The 22,262-nt window shown below is 42.6% G+C and overlaps 8 protein-coding genes across 8 annotated transcripts; 5 read left to right on the forward strand and 3 right to left on the reverse strand.

Annotated features, from left to right (window-relative positions):
• Positions 1 to 519: 519 nt before the first annotated feature.
• EAE98_008526 (uncharacterized protein) lies at positions 520 to 3,099 on the reverse strand (the record flags this gene model as incomplete). The annotated part of the gene is made up of 3 exons (XM_038956149.1): positions 520 to 808; positions 858 to 2,900; positions 2,972 to 3,099. 3 exons carry the CDS (start codon positions 3,097 to 3,099, stop codon positions 520 to 522), a joined length of 2,460 nt encoding a protein of 819 aa, XP_038807608.1.
• Positions 3,100 to 5,095: 1,996 nt separating this feature from the next.
• On the forward strand, positions 5,096 to 6,506 carry EAE98_008527 (uncharacterized protein; the record flags this gene model as incomplete). Its single annotated transcript, XM_038956150.1, has 4 exons — positions 5,096 to 5,146; positions 5,223 to 6,038; positions 6,098 to 6,386; positions 6,439 to 6,506. The coding sequence occupies 4 exons, from the start codon at positions 5,096 to 5,098 to the stop codon at positions 6,504 to 6,506; spliced, it is 1,224 nt and encodes a 407-aa protein (XP_038807609.1).
• A 509-nt stretch (positions 6,507 to 7,015) lies between these two features.
• EAE98_008528 (uncharacterized protein) lies at positions 7,016 to 7,703 on the forward strand (the record flags this gene model as incomplete). The annotated part of the gene is made up of 2 exons (XM_038956151.1): positions 7,016 to 7,489; positions 7,632 to 7,703. The coding sequence occupies 2 exons, from the start codon at positions 7,016 to 7,018 to the stop codon at positions 7,701 to 7,703; spliced, it is 546 nt and encodes a 181-aa protein (XP_038807610.1).
• A 1,171-nt stretch (positions 7,704 to 8,874) lies between these two features.
• On the forward strand, positions 8,875 to 12,461 carry EAE98_008529 (uncharacterized protein; the record flags this gene model as incomplete). The annotated part of the gene is made up of 9 exons (XM_038956152.1): positions 8,875 to 8,991; positions 9,089 to 9,364; positions 9,424 to 9,730; positions 9,824 to 10,056; positions 10,105 to 10,207; positions 10,258 to 10,293; positions 10,343 to 11,030; positions 11,083 to 12,185; positions 12,286 to 12,461. The coding sequence occupies 9 exons, from the start codon at positions 8,875 to 8,877 to the stop codon at positions 12,459 to 12,461; spliced, it is 3,039 nt and encodes a 1,012-aa protein (XP_038807611.1).
• Positions 12,462 to 12,877: 416 nt separating this feature from the next.
• EAE98_008530 (uncharacterized protein) lies at positions 12,878 to 14,278 on the reverse strand (the record flags this gene model as incomplete). Its single annotated transcript, XM_038956153.1, has 1 exon — positions 12,878 to 14,278. The coding sequence occupies one exon, from the start codon at positions 14,276 to 14,278 to the stop codon at positions 12,878 to 12,880; it is 1,401 nt and encodes a 466-aa protein (XP_038807612.1).
• A 352-nt stretch (positions 14,279 to 14,630) lies between these two features.
• Positions 14,631 to 15,990, forward strand: EAE98_008531 (uncharacterized protein). The gene is made up of 3 exons (XM_038956154.1): positions 14,631 to 14,795; positions 14,993 to 15,505; positions 15,562 to 15,990. The coding sequence occupies exons 2-3, from the start codon at positions 15,021 to 15,023 to the stop codon at positions 15,869 to 15,871; spliced, it is 795 nt and encodes a 264-aa protein (XP_038807613.1). The 5' UTR covers positions 14,631 to 14,795; positions 14,993 to 15,020; the 3' UTR covers positions 15,872 to 15,990.
• A 51-nt stretch (positions 15,991 to 16,041) lies between these two features.
• EAE98_008532 (uncharacterized protein) lies at positions 16,042 to 16,811 on the reverse strand (the record flags this gene model as incomplete). Its single annotated transcript, XM_038956155.1, has 2 exons — positions 16,042 to 16,415; positions 16,469 to 16,811. 2 exons carry the CDS (start codon positions 16,809 to 16,811, stop codon positions 16,042 to 16,044), a joined length of 717 nt encoding a protein of 238 aa, XP_038807614.1.
• Positions 16,812 to 18,617: 1,806 nt separating this feature from the next.
• On the forward strand, positions 18,618 to 20,617 carry EAE98_008533 (uncharacterized protein; the record flags this gene model as incomplete). Its single annotated transcript, XM_038956156.1, has 3 exons — positions 18,618 to 19,266; positions 19,325 to 19,689; positions 19,739 to 20,617. The coding sequence occupies 3 exons, from the start codon at positions 18,618 to 18,620 to the stop codon at positions 20,615 to 20,617; spliced, it is 1,893 nt and encodes a 630-aa protein (XP_038807615.1).
• Positions 20,618 to 22,262: the final 1,645 nt, after the last annotated feature.

Here is a 22,262-nt window from a genome sequence, read left to right on the forward strand (position 1 = left end):
AAAAACCAAGCCTTTTGCCCTTGGGCTGACGACCTAGCTCCCTGAAAAATGGCAAATGTTACAATTGTCAGTTCAAGGTTGTTCGCAGGCCAATGCCATGAATGATCATCTCGTTAAATTTTGTTTGCATTTACTATCATGGTATCCTCAATCCGCTTGTAGTCCTTCATCTCGTAAAAAAAATCCAGATATTGAAGTATCCCATCCTGCCCCTAGACAGAATAATGCTGGCCACCAACCATAGCCGCCTTCTTCCCAAATCATAATAATAGTACTCATTTTTTGTAATCCACCATCCAGTGAGACGCTCCCATTCATAAATATCAGTTCTCTAGAGAGAGATCGCTCAATGCTATACTTTCGTGATCGCCACGCAACAAAAACGCGGAAGCAAAATGTAGCATACCACTATAATCAATACCAACAAGCTCCTTTCATGTGGTTCAACCATCAAATATCGTAGTAGAGAAGAAATTCAATATGCGTAAATGTTAAAAGAAATAAACCTCAATCCATCATTCATGCGAGTAACTCAACATCCAGTCCGATAGAACGCATGAAGAGGTTAACATTTGCGAGTCGTTGAATAGACATAGCTGGAGGTAACGTCTTTGCAAGACCAACAGTTTCCATAACACGATCCTTGACAGCCATAACTAGACGTTGTTGCTGTTCAGGATTGGCACCGATACCAATGGCGGCAAGGAATTGCCAAACATATACATCTTCGCCGGTGTTGACGGTACCAGGGAAAATCTCTGGAAGGGTAGGCTCAAGAGCATCGAAAAATGCATTGTGAGTGGATAACCTAAGAAATATGTTAGGGCTGTATTAATGCAGGGTAGGACATTACTCACCAGTCATTCCATCCACGCTCATCAACATCTCCAGCTTGCTTGGTGATCTCAGCCCGACTGAGAATCATGGTCAACAGACTTAGACCAATTCTAGTACGTGCAATCAAATCAATATTAAGATTAAGGATAAGTCCCAAAACACCGGTAGTAATTTGGAAATCAGCATCGTGGAGGAATCCAAAAAGGCTTGACATGACTGTGACTTGGAAGAGATCAATGTTTTCACGAGTCTCAGCACTGAGTTGAATTCCGTCAGGGCTAGGCACAGCCAATCGAACGACATCAAGTTTATCAAGATGAAGAATAATCATGGTCAAGATGGTAGCGCGTTGCTCATCAGAGATATGTCTGAAAACTCGAGGAATTGCCTTTTTGCCCTTGTTGAATGAAAGGAAGGCAATGAAAGGATGAACGGTAGTTGCACCAATTGGTTCATGAATCCTCAAATTACGCCATAATTGCCTGTTGAGAAATTCTTGTCGTTCATTCCAGTCTTGATTCAAACCAGCAATTTGTGGGTTGATCTCTTCATGACCCAATGGTCTGGGTTTTGAGCGTTCATGGTCCTCCAGCTCCATTAATGTGTTGTAAACATTCTCGATATCAGTCAATATAGACTTTCTATTGCTACCACTGACGAGGTTGGCCTTGCGAGGGTTGGGTGAATTTCCAGGTCTTGGTTCATTGCTATCGGTTCGTTTGATGTTTAACAGCGGCTTAGGTGTCTTTGCGTTGCTGAATGAGATCTTTCCTAAACTTCCTTCAATGACCAATTGCTTGTTCTTTGGTTTGTTCTTTGCAGCCTCCACAGCTCGTTGCACTTGCTGTTCCATACGTTGTACATGGTTGTCGCCACCACGAGCTTGTCTTCGCATGTTATTATGACGATTGCCAGTTTGGAAAAGATATGTTTGTGCAAAGTTGCTCAAAGGTTGATGTGGGTTTTGGCGCGGTCCACCTCGAATCTGGCTATGGACTTGATAATAGAAGTCCTCGGAAAGAGAAGAATCTATGCCGTGCTCATTTGGATTCCCAGTAGCGGTGACCAATTGCTGCAATTGAATACGAGTAATAAAGTTTTTGTCTTGGGGCGTCATCAAGCCATTGTCCTTCGACAACAAAAATATCTTGTGGTTTCGCTTTGCTCTCTTGGCATCTTCCAACAAAAATGCGGCCCGCTCTTCTTCGGATAAGTTTACCAACTGTTGTGGGTGAGTGATAACGTGTCGATTTCCAGAAGCATGTGGATGATGGTGACCACGTTGCCCACCGTGGGGTTGGTTGGGAAATCGGTTCATGTTTTGCATATGTGCCGGTTGGATTGGGATAGATGGGACATTTGCCTGGCTGGTTGGAACTTGGGGACGTTGCAAAATGTGAATTTGTTGCTCGACAGGAAGCTGGCGTTGCTCCGATTGAGGTGGTGCACTGGCTTGAATCGGGAATTGCTGCTGTTGCTGTTGTGGAGCTTGTAATGGCGCTTGTTGGTGGAAATTTTGATATTGCTGTGGCGGGGGTTGCTGATATTGTGGTTGAGATGGTGGCATTGGTTGTTGCTGAACAGGGACTTGAGGTTGCGATGGCTTCTTAGCTTGAGCTCTCATGGCTGCTTCAACCTCTTCCAAACTCATCATCTTTCGGCTCGGTGCAGAAGTACCGGCAGCTGGAGGAGTGGCGGCTTTTGGAGCTTGCTTTGGTGCAACGCCCCAAAGATTTGCATCCACCTGCATATCAGGAACATATTCCGACTCTTGATATCTCTCATAGCCAGTTCTAGCGGGTCTTGACGTATGTTGTTGAGAGTATGAAGATGCGGCTGGAGTTGTCCTAGATACTACTGGTTGTTGGCGGGTGTATCGCATTTGTTCCTCATTGATAGCATCGGAGACCTTTGCCGTTTGTCCAAAAAAGTCAAAGTTGTTTCCAACTGGCTTGCTTGCAATAGAATCGCCTGCACCACCACCAAAGGTATCATCATTGAAGTCATCGCCGGTTTCTTGAAGCTGATCTCCTAAACCATCATATGTATCCTCGAAATCGAATCTGCAGGGTAGAAATATTAGCCTTTCGATCTCGATCAAAGTCAAATGGAAGAATGTCCAAACGAAACGTACGCTTCATTATCGTTTCCTGTGCCAGAAAGACTTGCAAATGGATCCGCATGTTGACCAAAACCAGGAGCAGCAGTATTATGGCCCCTCTCATGAGGAGCTTGACTGGGATCAAATCCAAAGAAAGACATGATTAAAGAAATCGCAAAGCCGTGGTTTCCATTAATAAGATACGAAGATCAAGAAAGAATTTGACGCGTGAAGTTGTAATTCCAAAGATCAATTCTTTTCTTTGAGTCTCGAAGAAAAGGTTAGATCAAAATAGTAGATAGATAATACAAGCTCCAATGATTTGGAGAAACAAAATTGATGGTGAGCGGTAAGTGAATGGTAAGAAGTTGAGTGATACAACGAACACAAGAAAGAAAGAGAGCGGTCTTTTTTGATTTTTGGAGGGTTTTTGTTGCGTTGGTGGGATGATTGAGGGTGACGAGATGGAAAGGTGGAGGATGGGAGATGTTACTAGAAGGGAATAAAGCTTCAAAAATTAAGCGTGGGTGGTGGGTGGTGGGTGGAGAGAGGGTGGTGGCACGGGTGGTAGCTGATATGAGTGAAAGGTCCTCGAGAGGTCCAAGTCAAGTGGGGTGGGGTAGAGAAGAGAGAAGACAGAAGAGAGAAGAGAGAAGAGCAGAGAGAAGTAAGAAAATTGATGCCTTGGTTCTAGCCTTGCGGTCGTGGTCGTGGCCGTGGGTCTAGATGAAGTGAATTCGAGCGCAGCGAGCTATGGGGGTTTGGGGGCTTGCCCTCATGATTGCCCTCATGATAGTAGTATAGTTACTGATACTGTCAGATAATTATATCATGTAGACAAAGAATGACGCTCCGCTGGCCCTCTGGGAGCCACTGCCGTGGAGGCAGACTAGATACTAGATAGATTAATTACAGGAAACTTTCAACTGACATCTACGAAGTAAAAGGTTACTTGACAGCGGATCGTGATGTTTGGGCCATATCTGGGCATACATCTGGACATGGTTTCCAAACAGAGTAATGCCCAATCTACTTCGTATACTGAAATTATATATAGTCAATAAAATACTAACTTATAAAAATCTTGGAGTATTTATTAGACCTTTTCTGCTCATATATGTGAGGTATTAGAAGCCTCTCCTTATATACCTAGTAGGTTCTTGACAGCATCTATCATTGTTTGTCAAAATCGTCAAATAGTATCAAGTATGTGTAGATCAGGTGATTACCTAGTACTTACACCAACATCATGTTTTCTCCATTGGATCTTGAAGTCTTTTTATACTGTATTCACAAAAGGTACTGGTCGACCTCCTGCTCTACTGTAGATGCACGTTACCATTTAACTGTGCCACTCTTTCAAGGGCTTGATTGTCTCGTATTATCAAACTTTATCTGGGGGAAGCTAAAGATCCTCAATAATAACAGCAACTCACAAGGCAATTCCGAGCTGGCGGGACCTTGGGTTTACGAGGTACCTAGTAGTCACGTATTATCGGTCCTCTCGAACTTGAAGCAAAAGGGAAATCCTCCCTTGCGTAATCTTTCCAGAAAAAGCATCGAACCAGGATCAATTGGGGCTAGAACGAATAAATCTTACTCGACTGTAATAATTTACATGCTTTTGGCTTGGGGGGGCTTTTGAATACGCAAGTACTAGGTACACCACACCAGGTACACTTACCTACCTAGTATTACTTACTACCTATTACTTACTTTACTTTACTTTACTGTACACGAGAAAGATTGACCTCCTTTATTCATATTTACACGTACCTCTCCATCTATCCTCTTCTCCCATCCATCTCTCTTTCTCCCTTCTCCCTTCCCCCTTCTTCAACTTCTTCTACATTGTGTGTTTGGTATATCACACAATTTCTATCATTCGTTCCTTTTCTTCTTCTTCCCCTTGTTCTTCTCCATCTTCTTTGTCTTTGGAATTTAATTATCTCTTCATAACGTTGAAGGTGCAATTGAAAAAAAACAGAAAAGACGTCCACTTGCTTTCACGACTTTCGATTCGTTTGCGGCTAAAAGGAGTCTACACCTGCTGAAGATTCCATTCGTGTCCAATTGGTTAGTGAAATAACGGTTGGATTGATGAAAGCCGCATCAACGAGAGTTTCAAACATTTCGACACCATAAACTTATTTCATCATGGCTACTGGAACAGCCAGATATTTGAGATATATTCTCTTTGCATTCTTTGTAAGTATCCTCGGGGGACATTCTTGGGATGCCACAAAGTCCTTTGGATCCACCTATTAATGATTTCTCTTCACAGGGTCTCGCCATCGTCTATTTTATATCATCTTCATCAGACCAAAGATTACAGACGGCGCAGCAAGTCTTCACTGATAAAACTGGTATTCCTACCAAGGCAGGCACCTCACCAGGACACTCGGCTCAAGATTCGACGACATCCGATGCTAAGACTTCTCCAAATACTCATGATCTGCCACCTGCGACCATCCCAGGAGAGCGTATGAATGCGACATTCGTCACTTTGGCCAGAAACTCGGATATTTGGGAAATTGCACGATCCATTCGTCAAGTCGAGGATAGATTCAACAAGAAATTCAATTACGACTGGGTTTTCTTGAACGACAAGCCCTTTGATGCCACTTTCAAGAAGGTTACCGCATCCCTTGTTTCCGGAAAGACTCATTATGGAGAGATCCCAGAGAAACATTGGTCATTCCCTGACCATATCGATACCGACAGGGCTCGCAAGGTCCGTGAAGATATGGCACAAAGAAAAATCATCTACGGTGATTCTGTTAGTTATCGCCACATGTGTCGCTTCGAGTCTGGTTTCTTCTTCCAACAAGAATTGATGTTGAACTACGAATGGTACTGGAGAGTCGAGCCATCCATTGAACTTTTCTGCGATATCGATTATGATGCATTCAAATTCATGGCCGACAACAAGAAGAAGTACAGTTTCGTTTTGAGTCTTTACGAATATGTCGAGACTATTCCAACTTTGTGGGACAGTGTCAAGAAGTTTATCAAGGCCCATCCAGAGCACATTGCCGAAGGCAACTCAATGGGTTTCCTTAGTGATGATGGTGGTGAAACTTACAACCACTGCCACATGGTACGTCCTGGTCATACAATGATGATTTCCGTGAATCTTTTACTAATACAGTGTCGCAGTGGTCTAACTTTGAAATTGGTAACCTCAATTGGCTTCGATCAAAGGCTTACACGGACTACTTCGAGCAACTCGACCAAGATGGAGGATTTTTCTATGAACGTTGGGGTGATGCACCAGTCCACTCCATCGCTGCAGGTCTTCTCTTGAAGAAAGAAGAAATTCATTTCTTCAACGATATTGCTTATTACCATGTTCCTTTCACCCATTGTCCAACAGGAGAGCAAACAAGACTCGATTTGAAGTGTCACTGCAATCCAAAGGATAACTTTGACTGGAAAGGATACTCATGTAAGTCTTCCTCTTCTTTCTAAAATATGACATTGTCCTAATGATCCAATAGGTACATCACGATTCTTCGATATCAACAAGATGGAGAAGCCGGAAGGATATGAAAACCAACAAGACTAGAGTTATAGTCTAAATTCACTATAGCATTCATGATCGAATGCATTTTCTAGGGAGTAGCATTGGTGGTTTGGGGATCGATGATATATCTACTAGGTACTATTTGGCATGATAGGAAAGGGGGTACGGGCGTTTGCATGGGGTAAAAATCCAATCGAAACGCTGTATATGTTAGGATGGCCTGGGATAGGATCTGGCTTGGGAAGTAACATCTCTTGGTTTCTCATGGGGTGGTAGACAAATTTTGAGATAGATTTTTACAATGAGGCAATGTCTGCATAGTGAGAGGAATTATATACTCTTTTTGTATAATGTCTTAAGTCCATGATTGTACAAGCACCAGAATCACCTGCACCCCTCTGTGGTGAAATGTGGTTTCAGCCACATCACGTGATATCAAAAGCCACATCCATCACAATCTGGTCTTGGCAATATCGAAAGCTTTCTCTCCCCTCACCTTCTCGTCGTCAACGAACGCGATCATTCAACGATTCTCGCACTCAGTCCTCGCAATGGCCGCCTCAATACTACAACGGTTTTTAATGCCGTCCATACGGTCGACAACCTCAATCTCTACCCCTCGTCCTACTACCCAATCCATCACGAATCAGCTCAAATCAATCACAATCTCCTCATCGCGGACATTCTCCTCAACCCCCTCCCACGCCGCAACATACAATCAAGTCCGTCGCGGTTGCCGCACTGCGCAAGCCATGCGTAAATCTGTTTCTCCTGCCTTGTCGACAGTCCGGGCTCCAGCACTCAAGGGTGTAGCATTGAAAGTCGGAATCACCAAACCAAAGAAACCTAACTCGGCAGAACGTAAAACGGCCAGAGTTAGATTGAGTACGGGAAGAGTGGTTACGTGTTATATTCCGGGCGAAGGACATAACGTGCAACAGCATAGTGTGGTATTGGTCAGAGGAGGAAGGAGTCAAGATTGTCCGGGTGTGAGATATCATTTGGTTAGAGGAGCGGGAGATTTGGTGAGTAGATTTGTTTTTCTGTGGGAATTCTAGAAGGGGATTGAATTGGTGTGCTGTGTATTTGGGGAGTCGAATGGAATGGGAAGAATGGGAAAAGATGTCATGGCGTCTTGAATCTATGCTAATGTATTCGCAATCATAGGGAGGTGTAGGAAATAGAGCAACATCACGGTCGAAATATGGAACGAAGAAACCAAAGAAGGCGACTGCATGAGAGTGTTGACGTAAGGTAAGATCAGTCGGAGGGGAAAGATGAGATTTAGAGGAACAGTCACCCACCAAAGAGTTAGAGAATGGACGATAGTATATCGAACGGGAAAAGAGAGCTATAGCCACTGGAATACACGGAGGCATCAAACGAGTGTCTAGGTGGTCTATACAGGATTTACAGCTTCGTGGTTTGGGGACATCGAGAACGATTGTACATTACACAAAATTTCAACGAGCTATGCATAAATATGGATAAAATCAAATATTCAGAGGAACACGCTGGGGAACAATATTCCTCAGTCGGTCTCAAGTTAAGTGCCTATGGGAAGTTATTTCAACCCACTCAGAAGACCGATGAAGTCTACAGATACTTGTGGCTTCAATGATTGACTCGCCTTTGGCCATTTGAATAACACCCATCACATCACTTACTTTTATGCAGAACTTTCGTTTGGCAGAAGAGAAGGTGAATACGACATCGATCGGCATCTGATTCGTGATCAAAATCAAGCAGCACTTCGGTCCGGAGAAACTTATTTTCTCTTTCCCTTCAGAATCTGATGCAAGGACATGAAGCTATACCGCAAGCGTGTCTAAATGCTTCCGTCCGAATAATCCGGTTGGTGCGCAAGACATTGACCTGTTTCTCCACCAAGATCAACGTTTTCCTGGATTTTTGGCCTGGCGTCATTCGTACTTTGTATTATTTCATCAAAACTTTCCGGGGCAGCTCGGTCGGGAAAATGTTATTGCTTTTAGCCAAATGAAGTGCTCCGTTGTAATGAAGAATCTGGTTGGTTGTATGGGTCGAGTGACGATCGTGTACATTGTTTACCCCGCATGCTGTGGTTCGGAGTTGAACCTTTATATGTGCCTGTGCCTGGAGATTCCTGGTACTTGGCATATATCATGGGTTTAAGGAGAAAAAATTAATCTTCGGACTGCAGTGAGTGATGTGTACTCACTCGGACGGGGCATTGGAGTTTTCTATTCGGAGAATGCTATGCAGGTCGGTGAGGGGGAAGATGGCGAAAGTGGATTAACTTCTTCGTATCCATAGGTATTGTATATAAAGGTTACTTCCGGTGTATATTCGCATTGTTCTTGTTAAGATACTTTATCTTCCATTACATGTGTGTGATTCAGACTGCAATTGCAATTGGGATATTGCAATCATGAGGGTTCTACATGCTTTTACGGCAATTGCCTGCGCGGCTCAAGCTGCAGCATTGTCAATTAATATTGGTGGTGAGACAATGGTTGTGGAGAGAGATGCTGGACTGCAGGATGTTGTAAGTTTTGACACATATTGGCATCCCTTCCTCAAGAATTGGATCAAATATTGGTCAATTGAGCTACCAATGCGTATTATCAAAGCTAATTCAATAGGTCACATATGATGAACACTCACTCAAAGTATACGGAGAACGTATATTTGTTTTCTCGGGAGAATTCCATCCCTATCGACTGCCGGTCCCTGATCTATGGCTTGATGTATTTCAGAAAGTGAAATCACTTGGATTCAATACAATTTCCTTTTATGTTGATTGGGCATTACTAGAAGGAAACCCAGGACACTACACTGCAGATGGAGTGTTTGCTTTCGAGCCTTTCTTTGATGCCGCAAAGGAAGCGGGTATCTATCTTATTGCTCGTCCAGGTCCTGTGAGTTCATACTTCTCTGTCTTCCAACTCCAATCTCGTGCTAATATATGCCAATACAGTACATCAACGCTGAAGTTTCTGGGGGTGGATTCCCAGGATGGCTTCAACGTGTGAGTGGTGTTCTGCGATCTCAAGCTCCAGATTATCTGGAAGCAACCGACAACTACATGGCAAACATCGCCAGTCTAATCGCCAAATACGAAATCACAAAAGGAGGACCAATTATTCTGTATCAACCAGAGAATGAATACTCAGGATACTCAGGATATGTTCCAGGTGGATGGCCAGATCCAGTTTACTTTGCATACGTGAAGAAACAGGCTAGGGACGCGGGTGTTACGGTGCCATTTATCAGTAATGACGCTTGTAGGTTATCGTTCTTTTCTCTCAAATCATGCGACATCAACGAGGAAGAGAGAGGTTTTTAGTGCTGGTATTGACAGAGCTAACATTAAACAGATGCGGGTGGACATTTTGCACCAGGTGACGTGGTTAATGGAACTACCATTGGAGATGTTGATATCTACGGTCATGATTCCTATCCATTAGGATTCGATTGCGCACATCCAACTACCTGGCCTGTTGGAAATTTACCGACTTATTTTGCGGCGAGTCATGAGGCGCAAAGTCCAAGTACATTCTATTCCATCAACGAATTCCAAGGTGGTGCTTTTGATCCTTGGGGTGGTCTTGTGAGTCTCTTTTCTTGTAGATTGTTTGCTGTCACTAAACTTTTATAGGGATTTGAAGCATGTGCTCAACTCTTGAATGAACAATTCGAGAGAGTCTTCAACAAGAATGATTTTGCTTCGGGCGTTGCTCTTTTGAGTTTATATATGATCTGTGAGTCTTTGATATTATGGCACATGAAATAAATACTGATTGTCTCTCAGATGGTGGCACAAACTGGGGAAATCTTGGTCATGCCGGTAAGCAATGAAATTCTGTTCTATCGTTAGCTATTACTCACATTATTAGGTGGCTACACATCTTACGACTATGGCGCTGCCATTTCTGAAAACCGTGAAATCACTCGTGAGAAGTACAGCGAGTTGAAGTTAGAAGCCAACTTTTTGAAAGTCAGCCCTGCATATCTCACTACATCTGTTGGTGCAGCTGCCAATGGCACATACACCAGCAGTAATGCCATCACCACAACTCCCCTTCTTGGCAATGGAACCGTCACAAACTTCTATATCGTTCGCCATTCGGATTATCAAACTTTGGCTTCTACAAACTATAAGTTGACTGTTACCACAAGTCAAGGCGCTCTTACTATCCCTCAATTGAACTCAAGTCTTACTCTAAATGGTAGAGATTCAAAATGGCACGTAACAGACTATGACATCGGAGGAACATCACTCCTCTACTCTACAGCAGAAATCTTCACTTGGAAGAAGTTTAATGATAAGACTGTTTTGGTCGTTTATGGTGGACCAGGAGAATCTCATGAATTGGCTGTAGTTTCAAAGAGCTCAGCACAAGTTATTGAGGGCTCAGGTGTTACAAGCAAGAGTACTAATGGTTCGACGATTCTTAATTGGCAAACTTCTACTACACGTAGAGTGGTCAAGGTTGGTAGCGTATTTGTCTACATTTTGGACCGAAACACTGCGTACAATTATTGGGTGCCAGACTTTGCCAGAACCGACAAATGGGGTGCATTGTAAGTGTTTTAATCTAGTTTCGGTCTCACATAGCCGCTAACACAAAATCAGCGCCTCAAGCATCAAAAACACAGCTTCTGTCATCGTAGAAGCAGGTTACCTCGTTCGATCCGTTTCAACCCAGGGTTCAGATCTTCATATCTACGGTGATCTCAACGCTACCGTCCCATTCAAAGTAATTGGTGCCCCTAAAGGAACTAAGAACCTTTACTTCAACTCCCAAAAGGTCTCTTACAAGACGGATTCTACAACTGGTGAACTGTCATCAACACTCACCTACACAGCCCCAAAAATCTCTCTTCCATCCCTCTCAACTCTCTCTTGGAAATACCTCGACAATCTCCCTGAAATCAAATCCTCTTACGACGACTCAGCCTGGACGGTCGCCAACAAAAACTCAACAGCTAACCCCTACCTCACTCCTCTCCTAACCCCTACCGTTCTCAATGGTCCAGATTACGGTTACAGCACCGGAGTGTTAATCTTCCGCGGCCATTTTGTCGCAACCGGCAATGAATCCACCCTTTACATCTCCACCCAAGGAGGTTCCGCCTTCGGCTCATCCGTCTGGCTCAACTCAACCTACATCGGTTCCTGGGTCGGCGCCGACTATGCCGAAGCCAAAAACTCTACTTACACCTTACCCAATCTAAAAGCTGGCTCCAAGTACATCTTCACAGTCGTAATCGACAACAACGGTCTCGATGAAAACTGGACCGTAGGAACCGAGGAAATGAAATCTCCACGAGGAATCCTCAACTACGTTCTATCCGGCCACGCTAAAGACTCCATAACCTGGAAACTCACCGGAAATCTCGGCGGAGAACAATACATCGATCAAGTGCGCGGTCCATTGAACGAGGGTGGTCTCTATGCCGAACGTCAAGGATACACGCAGCCTTCTCCTCCTTCTTCATCGTGGAGTGCTGGATCACCTTTGCAAGGAATCAAGAGTGCAGGCGTGGGATTCTGGACAAGTACCTTTAAATTGGATTTGCCAAAGGGTTATGATGTACCCCTCGCATTCAATTTCGGAAACTCGACCACGTCGAATGGAACCAGTGATTACAGAGTCCAACTTTGGGTTAACGGATGGCAGTTTGGCAAATACGTTAACAACGTTGGACCGCAGACCAGCTTCCCAGTACCACAGGGTATGTCATTTTCATTTTTCATCTTTTCTTCCCCATCTTCACTCATCCTTCTTGTATATATATATGTGCACGAAAGTTACTAACTCACCCCTCTCCGCAGGAATCCTCAACTACAACGGTCAAAATACCCTCGCCATCGAACTCTGGGCTCAACAAGCCGCAGGCGCGGCATTATCCAATTTCACATTGACGGCTGGAACTCCCGTCCTGACGAGTTTGAAGGCGCCTAGTTTGGTGCATAGTCCGGCGTGGAGTAAGAGGAAAGGTGCTTATTGATTTGAGAGTGGAATTTTGGGAGGCGAAAGAGAATTGGAAATAGCGGCGAAAGGAATGCTAGTTACCTAGTGTATGGAAGAGGTATTAGGTATATATACGAGAAATTATACATATTCAGCCACTTGTTTTTGTCGTCAGTTTTCACTCACAGTCTCGTTTCTCCGATGCGATGACTTTCATCTGTGAATGAATAATCGTACGTAACAATCATGCAACAAGAAAAGAAACATGACAGGTTTCAAACAACAGTCTTCTTCGTAAGAGGTATCAAAATTGAGTATCTGGCTCTTTCGCCAATATGCTACATATCCTTTATATCGCTAGCACAAATGCATATGATAATGTACAAAAAATCTGATAAGATGCGATGATTTGTACAATTCCCTCAAATTCCTTCTCGATCGTCTGATTCGAATCTATGAACGACGTATAATAAGAGTGAAGATGGCTCCTACAAGTACTGCTCCCCCAGCGGCACTTTCTAATGCTATGATCGTTATATCTCTTTTTGGTATCGAAATTTGTTGTGTACTCCATAAATCTATTGCCGCAGCTTTCCCGGCTTCCATTTTTTCTTTCCAAGATTCTACGTTTCGGTAATCGAATGCGGGCTTAGAATAAGGTATGCTCAATTCTGCAGTATCCATTGCTGCTGCTGCTTCGCCAATTTCTGGAGCTGGCTCGTTATTTGATTCGTGATGTGATACTTCACCGTCCATTACAGCAGCTACTGCTTCTACCGCCGGTTCATCCAGGGCCTTTTCTCCGATCTCTTCTTCCAATTCCTGGACACCAGATGCGACGATCTCATCCAAGCTTACTTCTGAACCCTCTCCCCCACCAACTTCAGCACCTCGAATAGCTGTCGACATGGCAAAGCTCTTTTCCTTCTCTAGTGCCTCTCTAACTTTGTCTTCGAATCCTGCAACCAATCTTCTCCTTCTCCACGGTTCAAATCCAAATTGGAATACCAAGAATAATAAGACATTGACTCCCATTAATCCCCATGTTCCCCATGTACTCATTCTTCGTATCTTGTCACTCCAAATCTGTTCCTCGTGATATCGGGATAATATACTACTGCTCAATTCCCCTGCTGCTTTCTCAGCTTCGCGTTCCGCATCTGCGAGTCGAGTAGCTGCTTCCTGAACTGCCTGTTCGTTGGTATGATCCATACGGTATAGATGTGTAAAACGCTCGAGATCAGCAGGTGTCCATGTATCTTTCCTCGCTAGCAAAGTTGTAACCTCACGTTGAGAAGAAGCACGATCTGCGACGGTGGTTTTGTAGTGTAATCGAGTGCTTCGGACTTGCTCTTTGGAATTGGCAACTTGGGTTTCGAGATCGGTGATTTTGTTCTTGAGGGCTTCAATGCCGGAGTAGCCTGTGAGGTCGTTGATTCGTTGAGATGCTATGAATATGTTGCCTTGCATATGATCCATGAGGTGGGATAGTTTCTTTGTGACTGCCAGACGTCGACTTTCGAGTGTGGAAGGGAGCTCTCCATCTTTTTCGGGTTTGGGAGAGGGAGAGGCATCTTGTTCGCTGGACTCGGGAGTAGGAGTAGGCTTTTCTTCGACTTGGGGTTTGGGTTCTTCAGGCGGAGGTGTAACCTTGGGTCGAAGATGAGGAGGTGGTTCTATTATAGGTCTCTGATCATCTGCGAAATGTCGCCGCAGACTAGGAGAATAGATTCTACATTGTAGACAGATTGACGATTTGACCGAAGGTCGAGGAGAGATCCTTAGAGTTCTCGATATGGAGACTGAACCTGAGTCGATTGCAAACCGAGGAACGAGTCTTGTCAATGGTTGCATTGCAATTGACAATTGTCTTTCCTCTTTTTGGTGAGGAAATTGAGTCGAGCTGAGGACTTTGTTACTCTCTTTCCTTGACCTTTTTACCTTACATCAAGAGAGAAAAGAGAATATTCGGTCAAGATTCCCCAGTGGAGCTCTGACCCAATTGATGGATGGTGTTGTGGGCTTGAATAACCCTGCTCGCCCTGTGAATAATGTAAATAATGTCTGAACGAGTCTTGACTGTATTTCTTCACCGCTTTTATGATGATGTCGAGTGAATAAATGAGTGATAGAGGGGCAAACTCGGGGTATTATTACATCCATAGGTACGACGAGTAGGTACTGGTAAATAAATTTATTTAACCCCACTACGATAACTTTATCATCATCATTAATACAACCAACTTCAATACATTCACATACATTCATCAATACATTCAATACGCCGGATTATTTGTATATAAAAGATTCCTCTTTATATTTCATTCTTTTGCTTGTTTATAGACTTTTGGAATCCCTTCTTCTTATCAATGTAAGTTCGCAGTCCCAACAAAACTCAAACAATGGCGATGTCTATCTCATCTCAACTTCCTACCTTTCATCCTGTTTGCCAACTACCAACTACCACCAACTACAACCAACTGCCAACTACCAACTCTGCTGCCATTGATTCACATTCCCAAGACACATCGACGAGAGCCAGCATCAATCGCTAATAACATCACCCAGACCCCATTACCCTCTCAACATATCCAAAATGGGATCAACTACTCTCCCCGCCATGCAAACCTCCCCTAAATATATCTTCTTCACCGATTTCGATGGCACAATCACAACCCGCGATTCCAACGATTTCATGACAGATAACCTTGGATTCGGTCAAGAACTACGCAAGCAAGGAAACAAAGATGTCCTCGATGGTACAAAGACCTTCCGCGATTCTTTCCAATCAATGATGGATAGCATCAAGACTCCATATAGCAAGTGCATATCAACTCTTATCGAAAACATCAAATTAGATCCTGGATTCAAGGAGTTTTTCGAATGGGCAAGAGAGAACAATATGCCAGTTGTTATTTTGAGTGGTGGAATGGAACCAATTATTAGAGCATTATTGGAACATCTCTTGGGAAAGAAAGAAGCTGCCGAAATTCAGATTGTCAGTAACCAGGTTGAAGTTAGAGAAGGATTCAAGAGTCTTGATGAGGAGGGAGGTTGGAATATTGTCTACCATGATGAAAGGTATAGTCTTGGCCCTAGGAAAAAAACTTACTAAAGGCAAAGCTAATTCCAAATAGTCATTTCGGACATGATAAATCTAGAGAGATTAGACCATACGCCGCACTCCCAGATGATCAAAGACCAACCATGTTTTACGCTGGAGATGGAGTCTCAGATCTCTCGGCTGCTAAGGAGACTGATCTGTTATTCGCCAAAAAGGGTCATGATCTCATTACCTATTGTGTAAGAGAAAAGGTTCCATTCACAATCTTTGAGGATTGGACTTCTATTTTATCAACCGTAAAGGATGTCGTTGCTGGTAAAACGACTGTAAAAGAAGTCTACGCTGCTGGTATTGAGGACTTCGAGAGTGAAAACAAGGCATAGACTATGTTGGGCTCAATGTTTTGTCCATAGAACATAGACTGTTCATTAGAATTAGAATTATAGAGATGCACGTAAGAATATACAAGTTGCTTTCTCTCTTGACACCTTGTCTAGGATGGTTAGAAAATAACTCGTATTTATCTACTGGCTCACAATTTACTATTCCATCTTCATTTTCTAGGCCTATAAACCATTTTTACGAACTCCTGCTTCTCATAATCACCCTCAGCAACTATAGGAACCCTCCCCAACTCCTCAAATCCAGTAGCAAGATATACTGGCTCCCCCATTGCACTCGCCGACAAAACGAGAGGTGCATTATCACGTATCGATCTCTCAATGCCCCATTTCAAGAGTTGAGTAGCATAACCTCGACGTCGAAAGTCTGGATGAGTGCCTATCAAATTGAGATAGAATTCATCACCATTAAACATCTCAGTAAATTCCTTTCGGGCTTCACCAATAGCTTTTATAAAAGCTGCGTCATAAGTGGGATCTGTGTCTCTTCGAGTGTCCGCGCCAGCTGCTTTCATTGCTTCTCCCGCTTGTTGAAGTTAGTTTTTTAAGGGTCTGAACTTATTGAGGGGAGAACCGTACGCGTTGGAGGATTGTATGTTTCTCCTTTTGCTTTACATATCCGCCTATTCGCATACGAAGCATCCCATATAGAAAAAGCAGCGACTTTCCAAACCGAATCTTCTTCAACTTCCACAATCATAGTTAGGTAGTCTGGATACTTTCCAGAAACCATAAGCTCAATGTAGAGACGAGAATACTTGAACAGATCTTCGGGATATTTATCACGATTGATGTATCGATATCGCCATGTTGGATCAGAGGTTAGGGACGCAATCATACCGATTCGGATGGCATCGATATCTTTGGGTTCTGCTTCACGAATGCGTGATTTAGCCATGGGTTTTGAAGGGGGTGTTGCCATTATAACAGCTAGGACTTGACGCTATCTCGCTAATGTAAAATGGATAGAGTGGTCTGGTGAGGGTGTTTGAGAGTTAAACTAGCTTGTAGATTTATTAATGTGATATAGATATATAGGAGATCAAGAACAGTTGTCTAACATGATTATATTATGAGAAACGTATGACTCATCTGCGATTATCAGATTCATACATACAGATGGATGCCTCGTTCATCCCACTTCTGACAAATATGAAAGGGTAAGTCATAGTTGTTTCTACTCATACAGTAAAACCTCTCCATAAAGATCCCCCCTATAAGAATAACCTTTATTATCCTTAATTTTTTTTAATCCTAACAATTTTTAGGGTTAAAAAAGACTTACATTCTTAAAACCCTTTTATTAGAGTATCCTTATATTTCTCAATTCTAGGATTATATATATATTTTTATTGGATCAATAAAATCATTAGGATTAGTTATTATATAATAAATATATTAGGGTTTTCAAAAGATTCAATTGAAAATCTAAAAAATATTACAAAAATAGTTTGATCAAAACTAATCGAAAATCAGTTACTATCAAATCGGGATTAGTCAGATATTGTATGGACAAGGGAATTCACTCAAGGGAATTCACTTTAAGGAAATGACTTCAATACAATGGCAACTGTATTAAAGGTATTTAGGCGAAAGCGAAGGAGACTAGCTCTTTCAGTAGTGCCTATATAAGGCCTACTATTTCCCTCATTAGCTAGCTCCTTAGATTGAATACAAATAGACATTTTAGGGGCCTACTCATAGTGGGAACCACGTCTTCCGTATCTCTCTCAAACCAACAGATATCTTTATATAAGGATACCTCTATATATCCTTAAAAAAGTCTACAAAAACCAGTATCCTTATGGAGAGGTTTTGCTGTATTTCAAACTCAAATTCAAATGCAAAGGAAGCGTTCAAGTCCTCGAAACAGCTAAGGCCGAAGATAGCCTGATCGTTACAAACATTAGGGAGTCATCGCTTCGATATGGATGCTTATCAGAAATTGTGGGCTAGATGAAGAACATCCACAAGACTCGGGTTGGTTGGTAACAGCCAAAACACAATCTAGGGCAGAAGTTATCTCGTCTCGATCCTGCATTCGAAGTTACTAAAAGCGGAGGGGCGGGATGCATCTAGTGAACATGCTCGGGTCGGCGGGATTGTCCTTCCAACTACCCAAACTGTGATCTGAGCTGAAACACTTTCAAGTGGCTCAATCCATACGATCTACCAATGATATACTTACACGCAGGAAAATGCTTAATGTGAGAGTATCGCATGATAGTAATAGTAATACCATTCTCGAAGTGAATATCATTTATACTTGTTCAGTAACACTTATTAGCTCAGGTAGCTCAGGTACCGGAGGGTTCCTGTGTGGTCGAAAGGATAGCTTTAGAATGTCTCTAACCGGTTAAGGTTATCGTAGAAATGGAAGGTTTGCCGATGTCATGTTGTGCGGGGTAATTTTTCCCCAGACCCCGAGACTCCTTCAATGTTTCAACTATTGGCTTCTCGAGGAGGCTAAACTCACAAGCACGACGACGTCATACGAGTACAAGAGAATTTTGTACCCGTAGACCGAAATCACGCACGACAGTTCTATGTTTTACAGATTACAAGACAATATGCGTAGGAAGGTCTACCGAAAAGAGGAGTATTCTTTGATAGTCACAAATGCGTTGTTAAACATATAAATATCCATCCATCACCTGGTAATTCACAAATATACATACTATTTCACGTCCTCCACTAATCCATACTCATACTACTGTAACACGTCAACATGGGAAGCATTGAAGTTGAAAATCCTATACCGTCGTCCCAACGAGTCGAACCTGGCTCATTCCAATTACGACTCGCCAACCTCCCTAAATCTACAGCTGAGAAGTCCATCGACGCTACAAAGATTGCTTCAGATTTCGTTGATCGCTTTAATCAAACAATCAACTCTGCTGACGTTTCATCACTTTCTACGCTCTTCCTGGAAGAATCATATTGGCGCGATCAACTGTGTCTTTCATGGGACTTTCACACTCTCCATGGCCCTTCCAAAATTCTTGAATTGTTCAGTAAAACAAACGGCTCACGCTTAAAATCCATCGCACTTGATTCAAGCTCAGAATTTCGATCACCAAAATTAACGCCGCTTGACGTTGATAGAAAGACGAATGTCATTCAGGCTTTCATAAAGGTCGAGACGGATGTTGGTAAGGGGGCTGGAATTGCTAGATTAGTAAATGACGATGGAACGTGGAAAGTATTTACGCTCTATACTTTCCTGGAAAACTTGAATGGCTACGAGGAGAGTGTAGGAAAGAAGAGGCCTTATGGTGTGAAACATGGAGAGAAGACGGAGAAAGAAAATTGGCTGGATAGAAGAAATCTTGAGAAAGATTTTGGTAATGGAATTGAGCCGACGGTATTGATTCTTGGTAAGTACTTCCATTGTAGATGATTGAGAAAATCAAGTGCAATATTAACATTCTTCAGGTGCTGGACAAGGTGGCTTGACAGTAGCAGCAAGACTAAAAATGCTTGGTGTTACATCACTCATCGTTGATCGAGAAGAACGAATCGGTGATAATTGGAGAACAAGATATCATCAACTGGTTCTTCATGATCCTGTTTGGTTTGATCATCTCCCATATCTACCCTTCCCTGAGAATTGGCCAGTATTTACTCCCAAGGATAAATTAGGGGATTGGTTTGAAGCGTATGTGAGTTTATTAGAACTTAATGCTTGGACTCAAACTACCATTACCACCACTTCATGGAGTGATCAAACCAAGCAATGGATAGTCACTCTAGAAAGGACCAGAAATGGACAGAAGGAAATGAGGATTGTTCATCCAAAAGTATGTTATTTTGCAATGATCTCAGTGAATAATTACTAATTCTCTGTAGCACATCATACAAGCAACCGGTGCAAGTGGAGAGCCAAACTTTCCTTCTCATATCAAGGGAATCGACACCTTCAAAGGTCGAGTCGTTCATTCATCCAAATTCCCTGGAGCAACTGAATCTCGTGGTCAAAATAAAAAAGCAATTGTGGTTGGTTGTTGTAATTCTGGTCATGACATTGCTCAGGATTTATATGAACATGGCTATGAAGTAACCATTGTTCAAAGATCAACTACATATGTCATTGGCACGGAAACAAGTGCGGATGCTCAATCAAGTCTTTACGGAGAAAATGGCATTTCGACTTTTGATGCCGATATGGTCTTTCACAGCATGCCGAATCCGGTACTCAAGAAGTTGAATGTTGAAGGTACCAAGCAAGTGGCCAAGATTGATGAGAAATTACTTCAAGGTCTCGAAAAGGCTGGATTCAAACTTGACAAAGGACCAGATGGAGCAGGTCTTTGGATCAAATATCTTCAACGCGGTGGTGGCTATTATATGGATGTTGGATGTTCTCAACTTATCATCGATGGGAAAATTAAAGTCAAGCAAGGTCAAGAAATCACGGGAATCAGAGAAAATGGTATGGAGTTTGCAGATGGGTCATTAATCGAAGCAGACGAAATTGTATTCGCAACAGGATACCTGAATATGAGAACACAATGCAGGAAAATCTTTGGAGATGAAGTGGCGGATAGAGTTAAGGATGTTTGGGGATTTGACGAAGAAGGAGAAGTTAGAACTATCTGGAGGAAGACTGGTCATGAAGGATTTTGGTTTATGGGTGGAAATTTGGCTTTGTGTAGATGGCAGAGTAAGAGGTTGGCGTTATTGATTAAGGGATTGGTGGAGGGTATAACGAAGTATGATGATATTTGAGTTATTTATGGTGACGGCGACAGGATATAATGGAGCTGATAGCTTTAGTTAGTGGGATATTAAATTTCAATCATCAAACTAATTCAAAAATGACTTCTTCACTTCCTCGAACATTCCACTTAAGGTTATATAAGTTGACATGTCGGGCGACTTCTACTGCATATTCATTCATATTCAGGAAAGTGGCTAAAAATCCAAAAACCTCATATTTGAGAAGTTGGTAATCCCGTAAACATTTAACGAGCTCATATACTCGACTCGAGTATGGTGTATAGATCCTACCTCCTCGCGAGCGAGACCTTGATAGAGCCTCCAGCCCGGCCCTTCCCTGCCCCCCCGCCCAGATTCACTTGATATATCTGCAAGCCGTCATATCAGAACAACAACAGATTACTCGCATATCCATTCCGTGCATTCCCGTGCCAAGCCAGATCATGCCCGACTAATGCATTCCATCCGCCCGTCCCCGATATCGCCCCTCATACCCACCATCCATCCGAACAAATTTTCGTACAGAACAGAACCCCACTGCATTCACTACACATCCAAGTTGATGATTTCAATATATACACACACAAGCAGCGTCTCTCCATCGAATAACTAGGTCGCTTAGCTCAGTTGGTTAGAGCGTGGTGCTAATATCTCATCTGATTCATCAGCCAGGTTTGGCACGCCAAGGTCGGCGGTTCGAAACCGCCAGTGATCAATTTTGTCGTTTTTTGACGCTCACGTTGACTCCTAGGGTTTATTTTATGTAAATAAAGTCTGGTGTTGTTGTGTTGCTATCTGTGAACACGCCAATCTTTGTAGGAGAGAGTTCAATACTTGAAGCGATCATCAAAATTTTTGCTCATTAGGGATTACATTCGGTCGAGTCCGGATATATGTGAACCGGCAAATAGTTTTCTGGAAAAGTGTTTGGCTCTCGTAGCAGTCAATTTCTTTTTTCCCGTTGCATGAGGATCATTTTGATTCTAAAGTACTTGAAGGACTTGTGGTGAATTGAAATCTTAGAGGGGTAGTTTTAATATTCTACTCATCAAAAAAAGTAAAGACAAAATAATTTTCATCACCCATAAAATCTCCACATTAAAAATGAGTATGTAGAACTTTGTTCGCCCTTCTTTTGCACAAAGGAAAATAAACAGACAACCACAGCGAATTTTAAAAAGATTCTGTTCCCAGGAAACGACGACAAAATAGAGAATAAACTGACAAAACGACATGTGCAGGATTTGAACCTACGAGGCCGAAACCATAAGATAACCGAATTATTCATTCAAGTCTTACCCATTAACCACTCTGGCAACATGCCCGAATCTAAGAAGTAGTTTGCTTCATTTGATACAGGTGCGTGGCTTAGCCGGTACTATACTAATGCCGTGTAAAGAGAGCGAAATCTTCGAAGTTTTCTCCTTGAATCGCCATGCGTTGGTCCTTTAATAGTTGGATGTAATCTTCTCATATAGATCTTGTGTAGGCAAGACCATCTCCCATATCAAGAGGGTGTAAGTTACACGCCTATGTCCTAAGACACGTCTACAATACAATGACTATCTTGTCAAATAGCTAAAAAGAACAACTCAGACGATTCACACTTCACGACAAATCAGTGAACAATAGCGACTACTCCGTATGATTAAAA

Source organism: Botrytis deweyae (genome assembly GCF_014898535.1).
Source record: "Botrytis deweyae strain B1 chromosome Unknown BDEW_022, whole genome shotgun sequence".
NCBI lineage: Eukaryota > Fungi > Ascomycota > Leotiomycetes > Helotiales > Sclerotiniaceae > Botrytis > Botrytis deweyae.

Coding starts and splice junctions, on each gene's coding strand:
- EAE98_008531 (XM_038956154.1), top strand. CDS start 15,021: ATGGGATCAACTACTCTCCCCGCCATGCAAACCTCCCCTAAATATATC. Junction 15,506..15,561: donor ATTGTCTACCATGATGAAAG/GTATAGTCTTGG, acceptor AATTCCAAATAG/TCATTTCGGACATGATAAAT.